The sequence below is a fragment of the Acomys russatus genome, chromosome 11, assembly GCF_903995435.1.
Source record: "Acomys russatus chromosome 11, mAcoRus1.1, whole genome shotgun sequence".
Taxonomy (NCBI): domain Eukaryota; kingdom Metazoa; phylum Chordata; class Mammalia; order Rodentia; family Muridae; genus Acomys; species Acomys russatus.
In genome coordinates, this window is record NC_067147.1 from 60,082,185 (window position 1) to 60,102,256 (window position 20,072).

At 53.6% G+C, this 20,072-nt stretch overlaps 2 protein-coding genes across 2 annotated transcripts in view; one reads left to right on the forward strand and one right to left on the reverse strand.

Moving 5' to 3' along the window:
- The first annotated feature begins 3,850 nt into the window (after positions 1-3,850).
- On the forward strand, positions 3,851-15,886 carry LOC127195875 (ubiquinol-cytochrome-c reductase complex assembly factor 2). Its single transcript, XM_051153500.1, has 4 exons — positions 3,851-4,015; positions 12,491-12,565; positions 13,157-13,226; positions 15,717-15,886. The coding sequence occupies exons 1-4, from the start codon at positions 3,878-3,880 to the stop codon at positions 15,842-15,844; spliced, it is 411 nt and encodes a 136-aa protein (XP_051009457.1). The 5' UTR covers positions 3,851-3,877; the 3' UTR covers positions 15,845-15,886.
- A 621-nt stretch (positions 15,887-16,507) lies between these two features.
- Positions 16,508-20,072, reverse strand: part of Itpr3 (inositol 1,4,5-trisphosphate receptor type 3) — a 66,176-nt gene continuing 62,611 nt past the window's right edge. The window contains exons 54-58 of the mRNA XM_051153501.1: positions 19,923-20,050; positions 19,204-19,369; positions 18,774-18,934; positions 17,630-17,791; positions 16,508-17,221 (exon numbers count right to left, since the gene is read on the reverse strand). Coding sequence (XP_051009458.1) covers positions 17,153-17,221; positions 17,630-17,791; positions 18,774-18,934; positions 19,204-19,369; positions 19,923-20,050 — 686 coding nt within the window. The 3' untranslated portion in view covers positions 16,508-17,152. The remainder of the gene's footprint in view (positions 17,222-17,629; positions 17,792-18,773; positions 18,935-19,203; positions 19,370-19,922; positions 20,051-20,072) is intronic.

Below are 20,072 nucleotides of genomic sequence, written 5' to 3' on the forward strand. Positions count from 1 at the left end.
CCTGATCTATTTAGTGAGTATCAGCCAATCAGGGAAAAATACTTAGATCCTGTCTCAAAAATAACATTTTACGTATTTATGTATTCATTCATTCTCTGCTTCTCTGTGTGTGGGTGGAGACGTGAGGGGTGCCGGTCACCTACCCTGTGGGCTCCAGAGATGAAACTCACTCGGTCATTAGGCAGCAGAAGCTGTGCCTTGCTCTAACCAGCGCGTAGAAAGAAGTAAGTTCTCTCTTCTCCACCACGTGGGTCATCAAGTTTGGTGGCAAAGCACCTTTACCTACTGAGCTCTCTCGCCAGCCTCCACCCACTTATTTAATTTTTAAATTTTTTTTTGTTTTTCGAGACAGGGTTTCTCTGTGTAGCCTTGGCTGTCCTGGTCTCCCTCTGTAGACCAGGCTGGCCTCCACTTGCCTGCCTCTGCCTCCCAAGTGCTGGGAGTAAAGGCGTGTGCCACCACCACCCGGCTTGTTTATTTATTTGGATCTGGGTTGTGTATAGCAAATACATGGGGGCTGGAGAGATGGAGCCAGATGTGGTGGCGCACGACTTTAATCCCAGTACTTAGGAGGCAAAAGCAGGTGTGTCTCTGTGAGCTCCAAGGACATCCAGTGCTATACAAAGAGACTCTGTCTCAAACACACACACACACACACACACACACACACACACACACACTCACACACACACACACACACACACTCACACACACACTCACACACACACACTCACACACACACACACACACTCACACTCACACACACACACACACACACACACACACACACACACACACGGCAGCTCACAACCACCTATAACTCTCTTCTAGAGATCAGATGCACCAGACACACACGTGATGCACAAATATACTCACAGCCAAAACAGCTCACTGATAAAATAAGAAGAAATTAATAGAGTCAAAATAAAAACATGGAAGAAAAGAAAAGGGTGGTTCCGGGCTGGAGAGATGGCTCAGTGGTTAAGAGTGCTGCCTGCTCTTCCAAAGGTCCTGAGTGGTGGCTCACAACCATCTGTAATGTGATATGGCGCCCTCTTCCGGCCTGTAGGTGTACATGCAGGCAGAACACTGTACATATAATAATAAATAAATAAATCTTTAGAAAAAAGTGGTTCCCTATATTGCCTAGCCACGCCCTCAGTCTTAGTGTGTGATCTCTGGCTTTCTCTAGACAAAGTTACCCAGTAACACTCTCCTCATTTTCCCCATCGTGAAGCGGAGCTTGGCGGTGTTAGGCGGCGCTGTGAACACAGAGAAAGAAATATTACCCAGCTGTGGAGGGAAATGGAGAGGAAGATCAGGGGCGGCTTGGCAGCGGTAGGAGGCGGGCCTTGGGCGGGAGTCGGGAGAGGCAGAGGAAGGGGTTTAATCTGAGCAGATCAGTGGGTGGTTTAAACCCGGAACAGTTTCCCACAGCTCCAGGGTTAATGATAGGGAATCTTGGCGCAGGTGGGGGGGGGCATGCCAAGGTGACGTACTCAGTGGATGTGGGCCCCCCAAAAAACTCCCCAATAACCCCCTCAAGTTCCAAGCCCCATCTCAGCCTCACCTTAGCTTTCTTTTTCTTTTTAAAATGGGTTTTTTTTTAAAATTTATTATTTATTTATACAGTATTCTGCCCACCTGTGTGTCAGAAGAGGGCACCAGATCTCACTGTAGATGGTTGTCAGCCACCATGTATGTGGTTGCTGGGAATTGAACTCAGGACCTTTGGAAGAGCAGAGGACGGTGCTCTTAACCTCTGAGCCACCTCTCCAGCCCCTTAAAATGGGTTTTCGAGACAGGGCTGGTCTGTGTTAGCCTTGGCTTTCCTGGACTCGCTTTGTAGACCAGGCTGGCCTCGAACTCACAGTGATCCACCTGCCTCTGCCTCCCAAGTGCTGGGATTAAAGGCCTGCGCTGTCACGCCTGGCTTCACCTTAGCTCTCTTGTTAGCCAGTTCGATGGCTTTGCTGAGGTGTGTTTACTCCCGGGTTCCAGGCACAGAGGGCTGGGCTGGAAACCTCAGAGGCTCACTCCAGGGATGTCGAGACCCCGTGTGTCTTAGGCAGTAAGGTAGCAACTTGGTGGCAGTGAATGGTTTTTCCTTCCACTTGAGAAGCAAGTGCAGTGAGAGGCTGAGAAGGGTGCCAGGGTGTCAGGGAAGTCCTCACCTGTCCACCTCCCTCCTTCCTTCTGTAAGTCTCCTCTACCGACTACACAGCCAGGGCTGGACAAGACCGCAGCAACAGGCCCGCCCACCGCCCCTCCCTGCCAAGAGGTTTGTTCCCTGGGTTGTGAAGGTTCACAAGCTTTCGGGTCTGACAGACCTAGGTTGGAATGTGGCTTTGTTCATTGTTCATTCATTCATTCATTCACTCGTTGAACAAAACAAAACAAAAAGTAAAATCCCCTGTTAATAATATCAAGAATAGCCGGGCGGTGGTAGCACACATTTTAATCCCAGCACTAGGGAGGCAGAGGCAGGCGGATCTCTGTGAATTTAAGGTCAGCCTGGTCTACAGTGTGAGTTCCTAGACAGACAGGCTACACAGATAAATCCTGTCTCAAAAGAAAAACCATATATGTATGTATGTGTATATATACACACATAGATACATAAAAAGGCATATAGGAAGGCGGTCGGCCGGCCTGCAACATGGCTCACAGGTAAAGGCACTTTACTGATGGTGCATGTGCCTATAACCCTGGGAGGCAGAGGTTGGAGGATCTCAAATTCAAGGCCAACCTGGACCATGGAGTAAGCACCCTGTTGCTCAAGATGGTACATTTGGGACTGAAGAGAAGACGCAGTGGCTAAGGACAGTTGCTGTTCTTGTAGAGGTCCCTGGCTTGGTCTCCAGTACCCACATGGTGGCTCACAACTGCCCGTGATTCCAGTTCCACGGGGCCTGACACTGGGGTTTGTGCCTGGGTTTGCGCGCGTGTGCATGCACGCGCGCGCGCACACACACACACTCATACACATAAAAAAGAAAAAATTAAAAGGTGGTATATTTTATGTTGTATTTTACCTCAGAGAAAATATTCATCCTTGGGGTTGGAGAAACAGCTCAGCTATTAAGAGCACCTGTTCGATTCCTAGATCCCACACACATCGACGTGGTGCACAGATATACATGCAGGTAAACACTCATGCATATAAAGAAAACACACATAAAATTAAAAAAAAAAAAAAAAAAAACGGTTTCCAGACTGGGGCTGGAGAGATGGATCAATGGTAAGGGCACTGCTTGCTCTTCCAGAGGTCCCGAGTTCAATTCCCAGCAACCACACGGGGCTCAGAACCATCTATAATGTGATCTGGTGCCCTCTTCTGGCCTGCAGGTGTGCATGGAGACAGAGCACTCATATACGAAAAACAAATAAACAAATGTTAATAGCTGTTGAATTACTGTAACAGAGGTTCACGTGGTAAAGATAAGTACAGGGCAATAAGTGTGGGACTGGCGAGTGTGTGTGTGTGTGTGTGTGTGTGTGTGTGTGTGTGTGCGCGCGCGCGCGCGCGCCTGCCAGAGACCAAGTTCAAGCATCTTCGACCAATAACAACCTGTATTTACAAGCAAATGTTTCGCTTATGTAAAACAGCAAGGTCTCGGGGGAAGCTTTTTTAGTCTCGAGTTAGTGGAGTCATTGAAAACGAAAAGCAAAGCTGTCCCCGGGGTACACGGCGTCTGCTTTGCCCCTGGGAGCTCAGGGCTCCTCGCACTCACAGGAGAGCAGCGCCGCTGCCTGGAGGGCAGCAGGCCGCCGGAGAAACTGCGCATGTCCGCCGGAGAGGCCGGCGCGCCTTAGTGCGCACGCGCCGTCCGCGGCCTTGACTCCTCCCCCGGGGGCGGGGCAAGCGGGGCCCAAGATGGCCGCTCTCCGCTACCGTCGTTTCCTTAAGCTCTGTGAGGAATGGCCAGTGGACGAGACCAAACGGGGCCGGGACTTGGGCGCTTACCTGCGGCAGCGGGTAGCACAGGCCTTTCGGGAGGGAGAGAACACCCAGGTGACCGGAGGGGCAGAGGTCGGGGACGTCGGAGCGAGGGCCGGCAAGGGCGGGGGCGGTGTGCGCATGCGCGGCCTCGCTGACAGGCTGCACGTGTGCGAGGTACCCGCATTCCAGTTAGCTGCGGAGTGCGACGCCTTCTGTGCTCTTCCTCGTCTGCACGGTGCAGAGGCCACTGGGGCGCCCCTGAGGCCCAGATGCCACTTAGGAGTCAGGCTGTAAGGCGGGGCTGTTTCTTCCCTTTACGTTGTTAATGTGTTTGTGAGCCGAACTTAATCCCCCGGGCTCCAGCCAGGCGTTTCCGTTTTCCGCCCCCCCCCCCCCCGTGACACTTGGGCGACAGGTTTGGGTCTTCCACACTCAGGTCCCTCGTGTGAGGAGTAGGCCTTCTCCCCGCCCCCCACTCTGCCGTGGGTTCCCTTACCGAGCGCGGCCGTGTGCCACGAACGCCCGGGAGACAGCCGTGAGTGAGATGAGGGCTAGCCCTTTGTGGCTTGGAATTGTCACTCAGGAACAGAAATCAAGCCTGAGTGAAGCGTTGCGAACGTGTGCACAGCTAAGATTGGAAGCTGAAGGAAGTCAGGAGCCTGGCACCACACAGTTTTTTATTTTTGATTTTTTAAAAAAAGTGTGTTTGCGTGTTTTGCCTACATGTATGCTTGCCCGCCGTGTTAGCGCAGTGCCCACGGGGGCCAGAAGAGGGCGTTGGATCCCCTGGAACTGAGGTTACAAGTGGTTGTGAGCCACTACGAGGGTACTGTGAATCTTACCCGGGTTCCTTGTAACTGCCCCAGCCCGCCCCATTCAGTCTTAAAGACTCTCACTGGGGGCCAGATCTTACTTACCATTAGGCCAGTGAGAAGCCACGTTTAATCGGGGGGCTGATGTGCCCTAATTTTAAGAGGTTACTCTGGTTCTGTGGCAAGTGGATTACAGAGGGCAGGAGAAACAAGGAGGCTACGGAGAAGCCCGCTGCGGTAGCCCTGGAAGAGAGGGGTGCTGGTGGTGGAAAATAAAGGGGGCAGCGCAGGAGACGGAAGTAACTGGAAACAGTCGTGGGAAAGGAGAGGAGCCAAGGACAGCGCCTAGATTTTCCCCCTTTCCTTTTTTGGTTTGAGCAGCTGGGTGTCACATAGGAAAGGCTAGACAGGAGCAGGTGGGGTGTGGGCAGAACCTCGCACGTGTGATGTCACACGCTTTAAATTTAAGGTGCCGAGCAGACGGACTTGCAAGGGGAAATGAAATGTCAGGCAGGAGGTTAGTTCTTTGAGCATGGGGCTTAGGCAAGAGGTCAGGGCTGCTGAGTGAGACACCTGCTGGCGGAACAGGTGACCTGTGCAACCCCACCACAGCCTGCCAGAGCTGCAACATGGAGGCAGTGCAGCCCATTCTAGCCCCGCTACACAGCCCACCCTGCGAGTGCGCGCAGCAGTGGCTGCCTCATGACTAGATTGTTGTTTGTAACATGGATAGCAGGTCTGGCCTGGGACTTCAGGGTGGCAGGGGAAGGGGGGATCACTCTATACAGCAGATCCCCACATTCTGTTTAGTGGTCCTCACTGACCTATATCATACAGATCTCGAGGCCCAGGCACTGCTGACACAGACACAACCACAGCCCCAAGTAGCCTAGAGTGAAGCAGCCAGAAGCCTGAGGAAGAGAGACTGACAGCCGGCAAGGAGGGGAGAGCTTTCTCTTCAGGAGTTGTTGCCCTTTGTCAGCTGAAGCCCACACAGTCTTGAGTCATAGCTGCAGATGCAAGTCGGCATCACCAGTGGTTCCGTCACAGCTGATGGATGTGTTCTGGGCAGAGTGAACTAGGGCGTCCTGGTGGCAACGGGTACATTACTCAGGACCTCTGTCATAGCTCATCCTGATGTCACTTGAAATTGAGCCTGCCTGGGCTTAGTAAATCTTGGTGATAATTTTTGGAGGGAGCTGGGATGGGGAGCAGCAGTGAGTCACTCCCACTGCCACCCCCAGATCACTTATAAAAGACCTTGGGAAAGAAAGGTGGTTCTGAGAGACGCTTCATTAAACCGACAGCAGAAGGCAGGATGAGACCCCGGGGGTGGCTGATCACTGTGTTCCCCACCTTTCTGCTGCTTGTCCAGAAAGTAGAACTGGGGGTGGAGGCTGCTGTGTTGAACAGGCTTGCTGAGCCCAGTGTCCCCCTGGCCTCTTGGCTTCCTATAGCTAACAAGGACCATAAGAGGCACATTGAGCATTTGGCACGTCTCATTGGATGTTACTCTGTGTGCCACCAAGTAAAGTCCTGGTTTTTACAGACATGAAATCAAATCAGAAAAGTAAAAACCTTGACTCAGGTCCCTTGACAGTAAGAGACACATAAAAGCCCAGCCATTGTGCACAGGTGTTCTGGCCCAGATGTCATCATGTCCTCTGTTGTCCATCCCCTTGAGAGACCTCCTGGTGAGTTTCCTCTGTGAGCCTCCAGTCCTCTCTTCCACCCTCCCATTCACCGATCCCCTTTTGGGTCACAGCAGTTGGGGCAAATAATTAAACCCCTCGGGCCCTAATCACTGCCTCCCCAGTGCAGCAAGAAGAAAGGTGGTCCTTGTGGGGCACCAGGGCAGAAAGGCCAACTAAGGATTCAGACCACACACCTGAGCACGGAGCCTTCCACCTCCACAAGCCACCAAAACTTGCCCTTACCCTAAGCCCACCGGGGGGGGGCAGAACACAGGAAACAGCTCTACCCCCTCTCCTGCTGGTCCCTTCAGAAGTCCGAGGCTCTGTCTCCGCTGAGCAGTTTTCTTAGAGTTCTCATTCCCTGCAGCACGGAGAACTGCACAAAGAATCCCAGCGTGGAGGAGGGGCAAACAGCTGTCTCGCTGACTTAATTGCAGGCAGAGAGCAGGCCCTCTGATGAGTTCAGGTGCCTGCGGCTTTCTGAGAGCTCTGCCAGGCCAGCCTAACTGGCTCAGGCCACTCTGAGAAGGGTGTGGGGTGCTGCTGGCCAGGTGGGGCCTGCAGCAGTTACGTCTTTCTTACGGTGGGTTAGATGATGGGCAAAGGAGAAAGATGTCAAGATTTGCTGGGTTTTTAGTAAGTTTCAGGGCTGGCCTATCCTCAGAGGAATGCACCCAAGGCGTGTAGTCCTCCAGGCGAGGCCTGAGCCTTAGCATCTCAGTGGTTCAGGTGTATCAGCCACTGACTCAGGCTTTGGAGACGTGGATTAAGGACTGCGTGTGCTCTTTGTATCTTGAAGGCTCTACAGAAATGGGCTGTGAGGAGGGGGGTCTCCAGGACAGACAGTGGGCATCATTGTGGGTCGACAGATCAGAGTGGGGCAGGAAACTGTTGGTGTGCACCAGTGTGTGTGTGTGTGTGTGTGTGTGTGTGTGTGTAAAAGTGTGCTGTTCATCTCAAAGGGATGAATGGTTGCTTTCAACAGTCACCCCTTCCTCAGCTCTGAGCTTGAGGTGCCTGCCAGCCCTCGTGCCTGGTCCAGCCTGGCTTCCCAGCCTTGCCTGTCACCACCCAGCAGGATCCCAGGCCCAGCAGCCTGCACTCGAAGGCCCTTGCTTTGCCTTTAGAGCTTAAGTCTTTCTTTTCTTAATCTTTGAGCCACTGTCCTCCACACACCAAAAGCTTGAACACAGCCGTCGAAGCTCTTCCTCCTGAAATGGCTTATCCCGCAGCCTCCCACCACTCCCACCCCCCCCCCCCATCTGTCCCCTGTTACTCGGGCTTAGCATTAGGGACTGTCTGCTCTTTACCCTGTGACACTCCATCCTTCCTCCCACACCTGCCCTATTCAGCTCTGCAGTGCTGCCATTCCCTGACTGCCACTCAGTTCCACACAGCTCGAGGCATGGTTGGTTTTCAATGCACAGGTCTCTTTCCCCTCAGCTTGACTGCTGCTGGCTTCCCCTTCATGTCCCTCACAGTCTGCCCCACCCCCAGCAGTCCACTCTCCATAGTAGGTGCTTAAGAAATGGATGTCCAGTTGCACTGACGGGAGTGTGCTCCAAGAAAGCATGGTTCATACCACAAGTTCTTTATGGAGTCATTAAAACTCCTCCTAGAGCCTCCTGGAGCAGATCCAGGCCCACCTTAATTAGCAGAGCAGTCTGCAGCACCCTCCCCAGTGTGCCTGTGTTCCCCTCGTGTGACTGGAATAGGGCTGCTGTACGAATTGCTGTCACCACCCAAAATTCAATTTTGAAAATCGAAATCAGTGCCTGCGGCACTGATGTAGATTTGTATGTGTAAAAGTTTAATATGGTAAAGAGAAATTTACTGACGGCTGCGCAGGGAAATGCAGGAGGGACGAGATGGAGCTGTAAAGGGCGCTTGTCTCGGAGCCTCCACTCCATTCGCATTTTGGGAACAGCATTGAATTTTTCATAACGTCCACATCCTGTAATGTCCATAATCTCGTTAGGTGCAAATGCAGAATCCAGGTAATTTAAAGCTTTGTGTGTAGGAGTCTCTCCTAAAACCCATAGGCTATCTCATGAGAGGCTGGGTGTCCCAGGTCCTGAGCGTCTGTGCTAGTCTGTGAATGGAGTGTCAGCTGTAGATATGTACAGGACAAGGCCTTGGGGGCAAGATAGGGATCCCATTGGCAGCTTTTTAATTGCTGAGTAGAGTCAGATGCAACACGGATCTTGGAATGGGCCGTGTTGCTTGCACTCTTTCTCCTTAGGAAATAAGACTTAGCTATTGGCATATTTGCAAATCCCATCACCTCTGGGCAGCTTTACAGCCTCTGTAAACACCTGACCTAGTAAGAAACCAGATGACAGGTGACTTTGCATTGTGTTAACTTTCTAGACCACCCCCCCCAGGCAGGCCTTGAACTCACCACTCTCCCACCTTCTGAGTTCTGAGATTATAGACCTGTGCCACCATCCCTAGCCACAAAACTCCTTGAGCACTGAGGGACAAAGAGCATTGAGGAAGCTGACGTTCCTGGGGTCAACTCAGTTTTGCACCCAGGTCTTGTACAGTTATAAGGGTGGCTGGCTGTGTCCTCTGTGCTTATGCTGTCTGTGCTGCCACCATCAGAGGTGATAGAGTGGGGAGCAGGATGAGACTCTGGTTGTTGGGGTACAGGAAGAGGCAGGGCAGCCTCTGCAGGGGAACTGCCAGGGCTCAGGTCTGGCTGCAGTGTACGCTGTCCCTGCTGGGCACTAGGGTGACGAAAGGTGAGCATCCGTGAGGACAGCCTTTGGCAGAGCCCCCATGCTTGGCCATGGAATGCTGCTTAGTGGCTGCCAGAGGTGTCAAGGGCAGGTCCAGTTTGGCCTGGAAGGCCTCGTGGTTCTCACTGTTCTGCTCCCATCCCTAGTCACCTCCCAACACATGGTTGGTCACTCAGACCCACTTCATGGTCCTTCCTGCCTGTGTTCCTGGTCTCTGCTAGAACGTTTCTTCAGTTTTCCCTGACGCCCCTGCGTGGGCCACAGCACACTACACAGCCTGGTGCACTTTGTACTGATCTGAGCAGGCTGTCTGCCCTATGTGTATTGTGAGGTAGGCCCAGCACTGCACTGATAATCCCTGAAGTTCAGGAGCAGCCATGTCACCTCCTTCAAAATCTTACCACCCTCGGAGGTAGAGGCTATTAATCTCTTCTTTTAAAGTCAGTTCACTGGTGAACCTACAGAGTGTCCATATATGAAAGATAGAGACGGGCTGAGGCCCAGGATGAAAGGCGGTCACAGCAAAGGGCAGTGCGCCACAGTGCGTGGTCCTCTGCCTTGTGAGGGTTTCCCCAGACAGTGGCCAGAACTGGAATGTGGGCACTACTGATGTTATTTTTATAAAACAGTGTTTGTGTTTCTCTTAGTTTCTTTCTTAACCCAGCTATCATACAAATAATTGAGACTTTTATATTTGTTTAAAAATAAGCTTCACAACACAATCTTGAGTAGTTTAAGTCTGTTCCTAACCCTCTGTGTTACCCTGACTCCATCTTTGCTACAATCCCCAAGTTTCTTGCTTTTTAGTTCTTTCTTTGAGCTGAATCTTCTTCATCTTCCTGCAGCTCTGCCTGAGGCTGAATGCAGGCTTCCTCTTCTAACTCCACCTCCCCTGGCTGCAGGAAATCCAGCCTTATTTCTCTTCCCTGCTCAGTGATTGGCTGTAAGCTGCTTTATTGGCGTACAAAGGGACAATTGGGGAGCAGAGTTTATACACCATTGAGACAGGAGATTCTCAGAACAAGGCTTCCAACCAGATATGGGGGGGCGGGGCTGTACAGAAATCAGCATTTGAATTACACACTAACCTTATGCCAACTGGGCACGGACTGTTAGATAATGGCATTATATCAGCATTGGGTCCTGAATGGTCATATGAGAAAACATCTTGGATCTTAGAAAGCACATGCTCAAATTATGGGGTGGAAAGACTTTATAAATAATCAGATCAAAAGTGCAATGCAAACTTGACAGTTTTTTTAAGCAAATGGGTAGAAGGTCAGTGATTTGCCCAATATCTTGTAGCTGGTGAACAGTGCCACCTGGGCAGCTGACCCCACTGTCCCAGCAGCCACAGAGGCCCTTGCTCCCTGCGAGGCCCCTGCTTACACCAAGACCATGCAGGCAGATGCCTTGTGCAGGCTGTGCAGCACACAGCAAAAGAAATTACCTTTCTGCTGGTATTTAGATGTTGTGTGACTGCTGTCTGTGAGTGTGCTGCTGCATTTGTGGAGCTGTGTGTATGCACACATGCAAAGTTCAGAGGACAGCTTCTGGTGTCTGCCCTGTAGGTGAGGCAGGCCAGCAGGCCAGCCAGCAAGCCCAAGGGTCCACGTGTTCCATGTGCCTGCATTGCAGTTATGAGCATGTGCCTCTGAGCCATGATGTCTATGCCCGGGGCCCAGAACTTGGGTTTGTGTGCTGTTTTCTTCTGTGTTCTGAGTGGCTCTTGTGAGCCGGCAGGCGTGATAGCACACATTTAGTCCTGGCATCCAGGAGGCAGGGCCAGAGCAGCTCTGACTTCAGTGCTAGCTTGGTCTGCAGAGTGAGTTTCAGGACAGCCAGGACTACCTAGAGGCTGCTGCCATTTCCCCACCCCAAGGAAGCAGCTGCAGCAGTGTGCCAAAAGCTCCGTCCTCGGGGAGCATGGCTGCTGCCCAGTCAGGGAGATGCCATGGAGATGCCAGCCCACATTGCTCCCTCTGTTTTTTCCCCTATAACTAATGTCTTTGTTACTGAGTTCACCCCATTCTCAGCCCACAGCCCCCCTCTCCTTTGGTTGCTTCGTGGGCAGCCCCTGCTGACCTTGAGCAAGGGGTACAGAAAGGAAAGCAGGTCTGAGCTGGGTCTTCTGAGAGCTGGGCCCTCAGGTGACACACAGGCAGCGAGGCAGCCTCGCTGAAAGGAAAGAACACCTGACCCCTGACTTGTTTATATGCGTACTCTTAAAGAGTTTAAGTCAGGGGAAAAGCTGTCATCTGTATTCTGGGAAAACTACAAAAGGGAGTTTTGTTCTGGGAGCTTCAGCATTCTTAGCAGAGAAGTGTAATGAGGTGCATAGACCCTCGGCAAGGGCAGGCGAAAGGGAGGGCTACAGATACACAGTCTGGAAGGCAGGAAACCTGGCCTCCCTGAATGCCCAGCAGGGGCCTGCCTTCCCTCTGCGGTGGGCACATGGTGTCTCCTCCTAGCTTCCCTCCAGTCTGTCTGTGCGCTCTGGGTCTCCTGCCTGCCTGCACACACTGGAGTCAGTCTGGGTCCTGCTCACATTACCATGTTTTCCAACATGGCCTCCAGTGTTCTCCAGTGTCTCCTGTACAGGCCAGGGTCTGCTGGAGCTCTCCGTGCAGCCCAGGCTGCCTTCACACTGCCCTGCCCAAGTGCTGGCTCCGCAGGAGTGCCCTGCACCCTGGCTGGCTTTCTCCTTTAGAGATGAAAGTGCTGGAGGCTTGGTTTGTTCATTTGCTGTTGTTATGGTTGGCCTTTCATAAAAGAATATTTAATCCACTTCACACTCATCTCATTTCACAAAGCTGTCTTTCTCTCCTTGCAGGCTTTCTCATGCCCCCTGGGCCTGAGGCAGACCCAGGTGCTCTGCAGCCTCCATGGCAGCACTGTGTCCTCCCCTCATTTACAGGGTCCCTTCCACCCACCCAGAGGGCCTTTTTCCCCCTGCCATCACTTGAGCTTCTATCTGGGTCCTTGGGGCCCACACTGCTCCCAGCATGTTCTTTGCAACCCACAGCTGGCATAGTGGTTTCCAAGGTGCAAAGAGCTGACACTTTTGTTTATTTGTTGAGGGCTCAGGGATCTTGCAGTTGGGGGCGGGTGGAGTGGGGCTTTTCATCCACAAAGGTGACTTCTCCTAGTGGGAGCTGCAGGGAGGTTTGCCTCCCACAGGCCTGGGACACCAGTGCCCTCCTCTGTGAACGCATTATTACGCGCAGCCCTCCCTCAGGGTCTAGGTGCAGCGTGGGGTGGCCTCCTCCGCTCACTTCCCGGGGGCATGCTGTCTTTCAGATTGCAGAACCTGAGGCCTGTGATCAGATGTACGAAAGCTTAGCACGACTGCATTCAAACTACTACAAACACAAGGTGAGTGGGCGCAGGCTTTTGTGCCCCGGCCTGATGGGAGGAGCAATCTGACCGGGTGAGAGCTGATTATACACTGTTTGTAAAGAGCCGTGTGTGTGACTTTCAAACGTAGCCAGTACTTTCAGCTAAGCCAGTAATGGTGCCTGGCAGAGGCCTTTGAAAGTCCTCTGAGTAAAAGCCATGCTCCTGTTCATATTTCCCACTCAGAGATGGAGCTGCTGTCACAAGCTGATAAAGATGGAGTACTAGGACAGTCCTGTCACATCTGACTTTGCTCCTTCTCAGCTTTGACATGATTGCTGTCAAATTTCATGCCAGTGGGGTTTTCCCAGATTCGAAAAAAATATGTTCAGTAGCTCCACAGATAGACACGGACAAACGAAAGAGCCTGTGTGCAGAAGGGGCTCCTTCCAAACGCCAGCTCCTGAGTGTGCCCTGAGCAGTACCGTGGGCACCGCCTGGGAGCTGTTTAGAAGGCCTGGGCCTGCCTAAATTCTCCACAGTCCTGGCCTCCAGGTGGCGCTCACTGCAGCCAGAACAAGGCTACTGTTCTACAGAACTAATGTGTCCTTTTCTCCTGCCCCATGCCAGTACCCTCGACCCAGAGACACCAGTTTTAGTGGCCTGTCCGTGGAAGAGTACAAGCTGATCCTGTCCACAGGTATGGAGGCGTGACTGCCCTGGCTGGTTGGTTCGCTCAGCCTAAGAGGCTAAGGATTGCCTAAGAAGACAGCTTTGTGTGATGGGAGCTTTGAGTAGCCAGGGGAGATTCTGAAGCTGCAGGCTCTTATGCTTGAACCACAGAATACGGGAAAGGTCAAAGGCATTATTTAGTACTTTTAACTAAAGGCTGCTGGCTGGGAACAAGGGACTACACATTAGCCAAATGGAAGTCACTGGATCAGGATGGAAGGAAAAATACTTTATTTTTATGGTCCTAAGGGGGCTTTGTAAATAGTGAGGCTTTTAATTACAACAAAAAGCCATTCAGTAAATGAGTAGGGGCATGGATACCCGCCTGGGAGCCATCTGTCCCAGGAGGTATGGTCTGCAGGTTTGATATGAGGCTGTCGAGGTCTGCTTGGGAGTCATGACTAGAACTCAGCTGGTAGGAAGGAAGCCCCTGCCAGCCAGCCCCTCCTTACTCCCCCATTTCTATTGTCACTGAAAGGGGCTGGCCGGGGTGGGGACAGGGTCAGAGTGGCAGGTACTGGAAAAATGCTATTTTTATTGCCAAGGATATTGTGTGTATAAAAATAGGCTAACCTTTTCTAGGAGGGCATGGCCCCGAAACGCTGGCTGTCTAGTACTCTAGAAATTTCTCCTTCCTCTTGGCAGTGGCAATTCGACCTTCTAGAATTCTTTCCCTTCTGAGCAGATGGGAACCTGGTAGTGTCATCTGCTGTGTCTATGCCGACTCTCGGGAGAGCAAGTGTTTACCTGTGGCCAGGCTTCCCTCTGTGGTGTTGTCTCCTACACCCCTGATGGTGGCATCACCAGTAGTTATGGAGTGTCTTTGTGAGGGATCTGAGAGTGAACTTAGCATGCATGGGTCCCCTTCCATCAGACCTCAGGAAGTCCCTGGACTAATTAGACCAGGAAATTCTGACAGTGTGCACAGCAGACCTTGCGTTTTTGTTGCAATTGTATGGAGCCAGTGACACCCAAACAAGGACCTGCACTCCATGTAGAGCAGCCAGGCCTGTTGTGTGGCCGCCCTGGCCTATGGGGCCTGAGAGTCTATAGGAGGGCAGTCACCTCAGTGTCACTTTGTGACAGTGCCTGGGTGGGAGGCTGTGCTGGTGGCTGTCAAATAGTGAGTGCTCCAGGCTAGTGTGGAGCCATTGCTCGTAAACAGTAGTTCAGGCCAGTGCTTGGGTTAAGATTGAGCCTGACGGCTAGATGGCGCTGTGGTAGTGCGTGAGTTTAATGTCTAGAGACTATAAAGTGAGGTCCCAGACTACTGGCTCTCTGCCAGATGCTCTGTGCCCCATGAACATGTGGCTGTGTCTGCAGACATTTGTGGCTGCCACAGTTGGTGAGGTGTGCTGGCCTTGGTCACTAGAAGCCAGAATGCTGACACAGGACCACCCCAAAGAAAACCACCCAGCCCAGACTCTCAGCTCAGGAAGAGCTGCTTATATTATTGCCTGTGTGCAGGGGTCAGGGTGGGGCGAGTCAGGGTTTCTCTGTTTAGCTTTGGCTGTCCTAGAACTCACTGTGTAGACAGGATGGTCTCGAACTCACAGAGATCTATACCTTTGTCTGCCTCCTGAGTGCTGGGATTAAAGGTGTGCCCCACCACCACCACCTCTCTCATGTGTTTGGCTCTCTGAACTCCTGCATTTACACATACACCATAGTGAAGGTGTGATCTTTCTGTCCAGAGCAAGGCACATTACCCTAACTGCCAAAAACCCAGCTTGGACATTTGTGGTCTTGTTCTGGTTTTTACAGTTAAATTTAAGATAGAAAGGGTTCAGGGATTTGCTGGGGAGGGAGCATCCCCCTCCCTCCAGCCTGCAGGAACCCACCCTGCGGAGCCTGACAGCCCCTCATTTGATGGCTTTCAGAGCCAGGGCCTTGTTTCCTCCTACCTGCTGCCTGCAGCTGACCAGACACTAGGGTGGGCCAGCTTAAGAAAGTTGTGTACAAACAAAAAGCAGGGCGCTGTGGTACACGCCTGTAGTCTTAGCACTCAGGAGACAGAGACATGTGGATCTCTGAGTTCCAGGCCAGCCAAGGCTACACAGAGAAACCCTTTCTCAAAAACCAAAATGAAATACACGCGCGCGCGCACACACACACACACACACACACACACACACACACACACACACAGAGTCTGTGTGGGTGGGAAGCATGCCTTGGTGGTGCTTAGGAGGGCACAGTCAGGTTGGAAAGAAAGTCAGGGCGGTTTCCATGCAGGAAGTGCACGTCCGCAGTGCTGAGAAGGCAGTCACCTAACCCTTGTGCACACACGCCGTCACCACCACCAGTGTTTCCTAGAACCCATGAGAGCTGCTTTGCACAGTACAAACCCAGTGCCTGGTGCACATGAAAATCAGCATGCACTTCTGGGAACAACCCTATGAGCCATCCTCATGGTCCAGGGCAAGAAGACATCAGCCTGTTCTCTCTCCCTGTGCAGACACTTTGGAAGAGTTTCAAGAGATGAATAAGAGCATGTGGAAGAAACTACAGGAGAAGTTTGCACCCACAAGGCCAGAGGAGAAGCATAAAGCTTGGGCTCGGGTCTTGTCCCGCCCACGTACCTGATCTTCTGATGCTCATCAATAAAACTGCCCACCTCTCCCTCCATCTTGGTTTGGATGTTGCTCATCTGCCCACCGGAGTGCCCCTGGCTGCTCGGGGTGTATTAGCTCGAGCAGGGATATTGTATAACATAAGGCCAGAGCGTCCTGAGCAGAGGGAATGTAGGTCCCTCCCAGCCTGAGGTCTGCAACCCTAGTGAGGGTTCTCAGCCTCCCTGTCCTGTTGGAGCAGCTGGGGAAACGCCCAGGTCAGTGGGCATCCTGTAGCAAACAGTGACAGGGAGGGGAGGCCAAGGCGTGAAGCATCCTACTTGGCCCTCTGACTCAGAAGACAGCTCCAGTCCCTTAACCCAGGTGACTTGAGGGACAGCAAAGCTGTAGCCAAGCCGTAGCTAGGTGTGGCGCTGTGAGAGCTACAAGACACACAGGCCACCTTACCATAACTGCTTGGACTCTCACCTGTGTTCAGTGCTCACATCCTACTTGGATGTCCTGCAGGTGGCCCAAGGGTCGAAGGCCAGGGGCTGGATCCCAGTGTAGCCTGTCACGTAACCAGAGCCCAATAGGGTACAGTAGGTGGCCTTAGCACCCTGAGCCTGAGGGTAGGCCAGGCTAGCAGGGTGGTGGCCTTTGTGCAAGAAGCAGAAGCACAGCCCCATTGGTCAGCTTGGAGTCTTATTAATTTATTTAAGGCAATTAACACATTTAGTTCCCAGAACATGTAAAACATTAAACCAAAAAGAAGAAGCGAGCTGTCAAATGCCATGTTCACAGGGCTCAGTCCTTGTCCCTGGGCTTGTGACTCTTGCCTACAAAGCCTGGGGATATGCAAGTCCTGGGCACAAAGCCGTCCACCTGAGTATCAGGCTGCTGGGGACAGCACAAGGTCCCAGCAGGCGCAGGCACTGGGAGCTGTGCAGGCACAGCAGGGTGGGAATATCAAAGCCCTAAGTAGCTAAGAACAGCAGGCTGCCACCTTCCTGAGGCAGGAGGGAAGGCAGGCAGGCTGGCTGGGACAGCCACAGTGTAGTGCTTGGAGATGAGGCAACCCACTTGTAACCACCTGTGAGGGCCACTGAGGGGGTGTCAGTTACTGCTTCCAGGGACAGCAGTCTAGAGGACCTAGCATCCTCTAAGGCACGAAGGTAAACTGAGTCTCTTCAAGGTATTAGGAAGGCCTGTGCTCTGAAGCATTCCTGCTGGCCAGAGCCAGGTTTGGGGAGGGGCTTGGCAGCATAGGTGGTGACAGGGTGGCCACCTGACTTGCAGGACGGGCAGTGCTGTTGGCACTGGATCTCCTGGGGGGGAGGGTTCAGCGGCTCATGCAGTTCTGAACATCCACGAAGCCCAGCCGCTGCCTCCGTTTCCGCTGCTCTGTCATCTGAGTTAAACAAGTCTTGTCAGGTAGCCTAGCTCCCTTCTGCACAGCACTGCACAAGTCTGCATCTTCCCCAAAGGGCCCAGCTGCCCTGCAGCACTGGCAGATGGCCAGCCTCAGCCCCCAGGGTGTCCTGGGCTAGCATGTCAAACCCAAGACTGCAGCATGTACGAGAGGGGCTGTGGAGCTGCAGTGTGAGGAGGTTCCCACCACAGCGCACCCTCGGGGGCCCTGCCTGGCTGCTGCAGGAAGGACTACAGATGGGAAGCCCCACACCTGGACCACAGATGAGACCCACCACACCTGGACCACAGGTGGGAAGCCCCACACCTGGACCGGGATTCCCAGTGACTCTGCCGGCTCCTGCCCGGCCTGGTGCAGAGGCTTGGGGCCCTGGGGTTCGGGACACACCTGCTCCTTGAGCTCGCTGAGCTGGGCTGTGAGGTGCGACACCAGCTTCATGGTGGAGCCGAGCTTCTCCTGTAGGCTGCGGAGCTCGTTCTGCTCGCCCTCTCCCTCACTGCTCACCAGGGACATGGCGCGCATCCGCGGGAACCAGTCCAGGTTCTTGTTCTGGAACACAGCGTGGGGTGAGTATCAGTGCCTAGCAGGCATGTGCCCTGGGGAAATCCAAACTGGCTTGGGTGCTCCCAGGCAGGCAGGCAGGAGAAAGCCAGGGATGGGCTTCCTCCACCGCTGCAGGCGGCTGCCATCTGCTCACTCCCTGCCTCAGCCAGGGCGCAGGAAGGCCAAGGCCCAGACGTGCTTCCTCCTTCGTGTCACTGCAGACGTGCATGCCCTGTGCCCAGGGAAGAGGAGTTATACAGCTGGTAGCCTGGGAGGGCTAGCATCTTGACGAATGCCAAAGAAGGAAAGCCAGTTTCCTGGGATAGAGGAAGAAGCAGGAAGGAGGGGCACCAGCCAAGCGGTTTTCTGGTTCCCCATTGGAAGCTGTGAGTTCTCAGACCAACAGACAAACCTCTCGAGCCAACACTCTTCACTGCTGCCATGACTGTGGAAATTGGAAGGATTATGTTTAATTCCTCTAAGCCTGGTATTTCTAAGCATTTCTAGGTGTTCTCTGATTGGAACAATGCTGACTTTAAGAAGCCGTTAATCCCAGCACTCGGGAGGCAGAGGCACGCGGATCGCTGTGAGTTCGAGGCCAGCCTGGTCTACAAAGCGAGTCCAGGATGGCCAAGGCTACACAGAGAAACCCTGTCTCGGAAAAAAAAAAAAAAGAAGCCATCCTCCCTCCCTTGCTGTGCCTCTGAAAGAGGTCCTGCAGGGGCCAGCATCTCTCAGTGGGGTCTCCCCACTCCATCCTCAGCACTGCCGTACCCTGGAGCCTCGGTACCACATGCTCCTCCTGGGCCGCTGCAGGTCTGCTCCCTCAAACCGCAGGGCTCTCTGCACGGCCGAAGGCTGGCCCCAGCTGCTGCTCGCTCCCTGGCTGGCCAGCACGCGTCTGCAGCTGGCAGCCCTCAGGCCAAGGCCAGCAGATGTGCTGTCTCCTCCCGGCATGGCAGGGCCGGGCGTGTGCGTACCCTCTCACCTTGATCATCTGTGCCACGTAGCTCTCGGGGCCCGTGTAGTCCGTCTTGTTCTTGACGCGGACCAGCACGATAAAGTACAGGTAATTCCACATGTTGTGCTCCAGCTTGATGTGCTCCTCGAAAGACACCGTCTTGTTGTCAAACTTGTCCCTCTCCAGACCTGGGGCAGAGGGCGGCAGCAGAGCCATCCATTGCCCACCGAGGGCCACCGCAGAGACCACTCCCAACCGCTCCCCCTGGGCAGTCTGCGTCACCCTAGTCAAGATCCCACTGCTGCACAGTGGGGACACCACCCTGCCCAGGTGCAGCCCTCCTGCAGAGCAGCTGGCGGCTGCCCGAGCCCAGTGGTGACAGGACAGACCAGGTCAGCAAGGGTGGGACTGGGGCGCCATGCAGCAGGACACAGCCTAGCGAGGACGTGGGCCTCACCACAGATGAAGCATGTGGTCTTGAGGATCTCCTCTTTCTTCTGCTTCTCGCTGCGCAGGTCGGCGAAGGTGTCGATGATCACCCCAAAGATGAGGTTCAGCACGATGATGATGACGATGAAGAAGAAAAGGAGGTCATACACCACCCGGGCGGGGAAGAGGGACTCCTGCAGAGCGAGGAGCACCATAGGGCAGAGCTCAGTGGGGAGCGCAAGCCCCAAGAGAGAAGTGTGGGAGCCTGGGGAGGGCAGTGACCCCGACTGTCAGCTAGAAAGAAGCCCCTTAGCCAACACCTGGGAACGGCTAGCCAGGAGGAAGCCCTTAGAAGCTTGTCATGTGGGGGAAGTCCTGGTTAAAGGAAAGAGCAGCTGTGTGCGCCTCACATATTCCAGAACCTTTGTCCAGCCAGAGATGGCTTCTAAACAACTAGGAGTTGATGGGCACAGGGCCGCTGGCTGCCCAAGCCAAGTCCTGAGGCTCTGCTCTGACACAACTCTGGGCTGAGGAAGCCAGTGGCCGCTCCATGGCTCATACTTTCCCAGGCCTCAGAGCCAAGACTGGTAGTTGCCATGGTGTCCCTTGTAGCATCTACAGTGAGCCCAAGTGGGCCGGGGTGGGAAGCTGATAGCTCCGAACAGGGAGGCAGGGAGTGTTCACACAAATGGGCTGGGTGAGCTGTGTGGAGGGGGCCTCGCTGGAGGACAGGGCAGGGATGCTCACATCTTTGGAGGGCTTGCGGAGGATGTCGCCCACCCCACCACCATTCCGCAGTCCGTGGTTCATGACGGTGACGATGCACATAAGGAGAGTGTCGCAGGCCCGCTCTGTGCTGTCTGTCTGCTCGTCCTCTGTGGGTGGTCAGTATGTTCA

What these genes read in the sequence shown, in the direction of transcription:
- LOC127195875 (XM_051153500.1), top strand. Translation starts at nt 3,878, where the DNA reads ATGGCCGCTCTCCGCTACCGTCGTTTCCTTAAGCTCTGTGAGGAATGG. An exon ending in CAAACTACTACAAACACAAG is followed by an intron (nt 12,566 to 13,156) that starts GTGAGTGGGCGC and finishes GCCCCATGCCAG; the next exon opens with TACCCTCGACCCAGAGACAC. An exon ending in CAAGCTGATCCTGTCCACAG is followed by an intron (nt 13,227 to 15,716) that starts GTATGGAGGCGT and finishes CTCCCTGTGCAG; the next exon opens with ACACTTTGGAAGAGTTTCAA.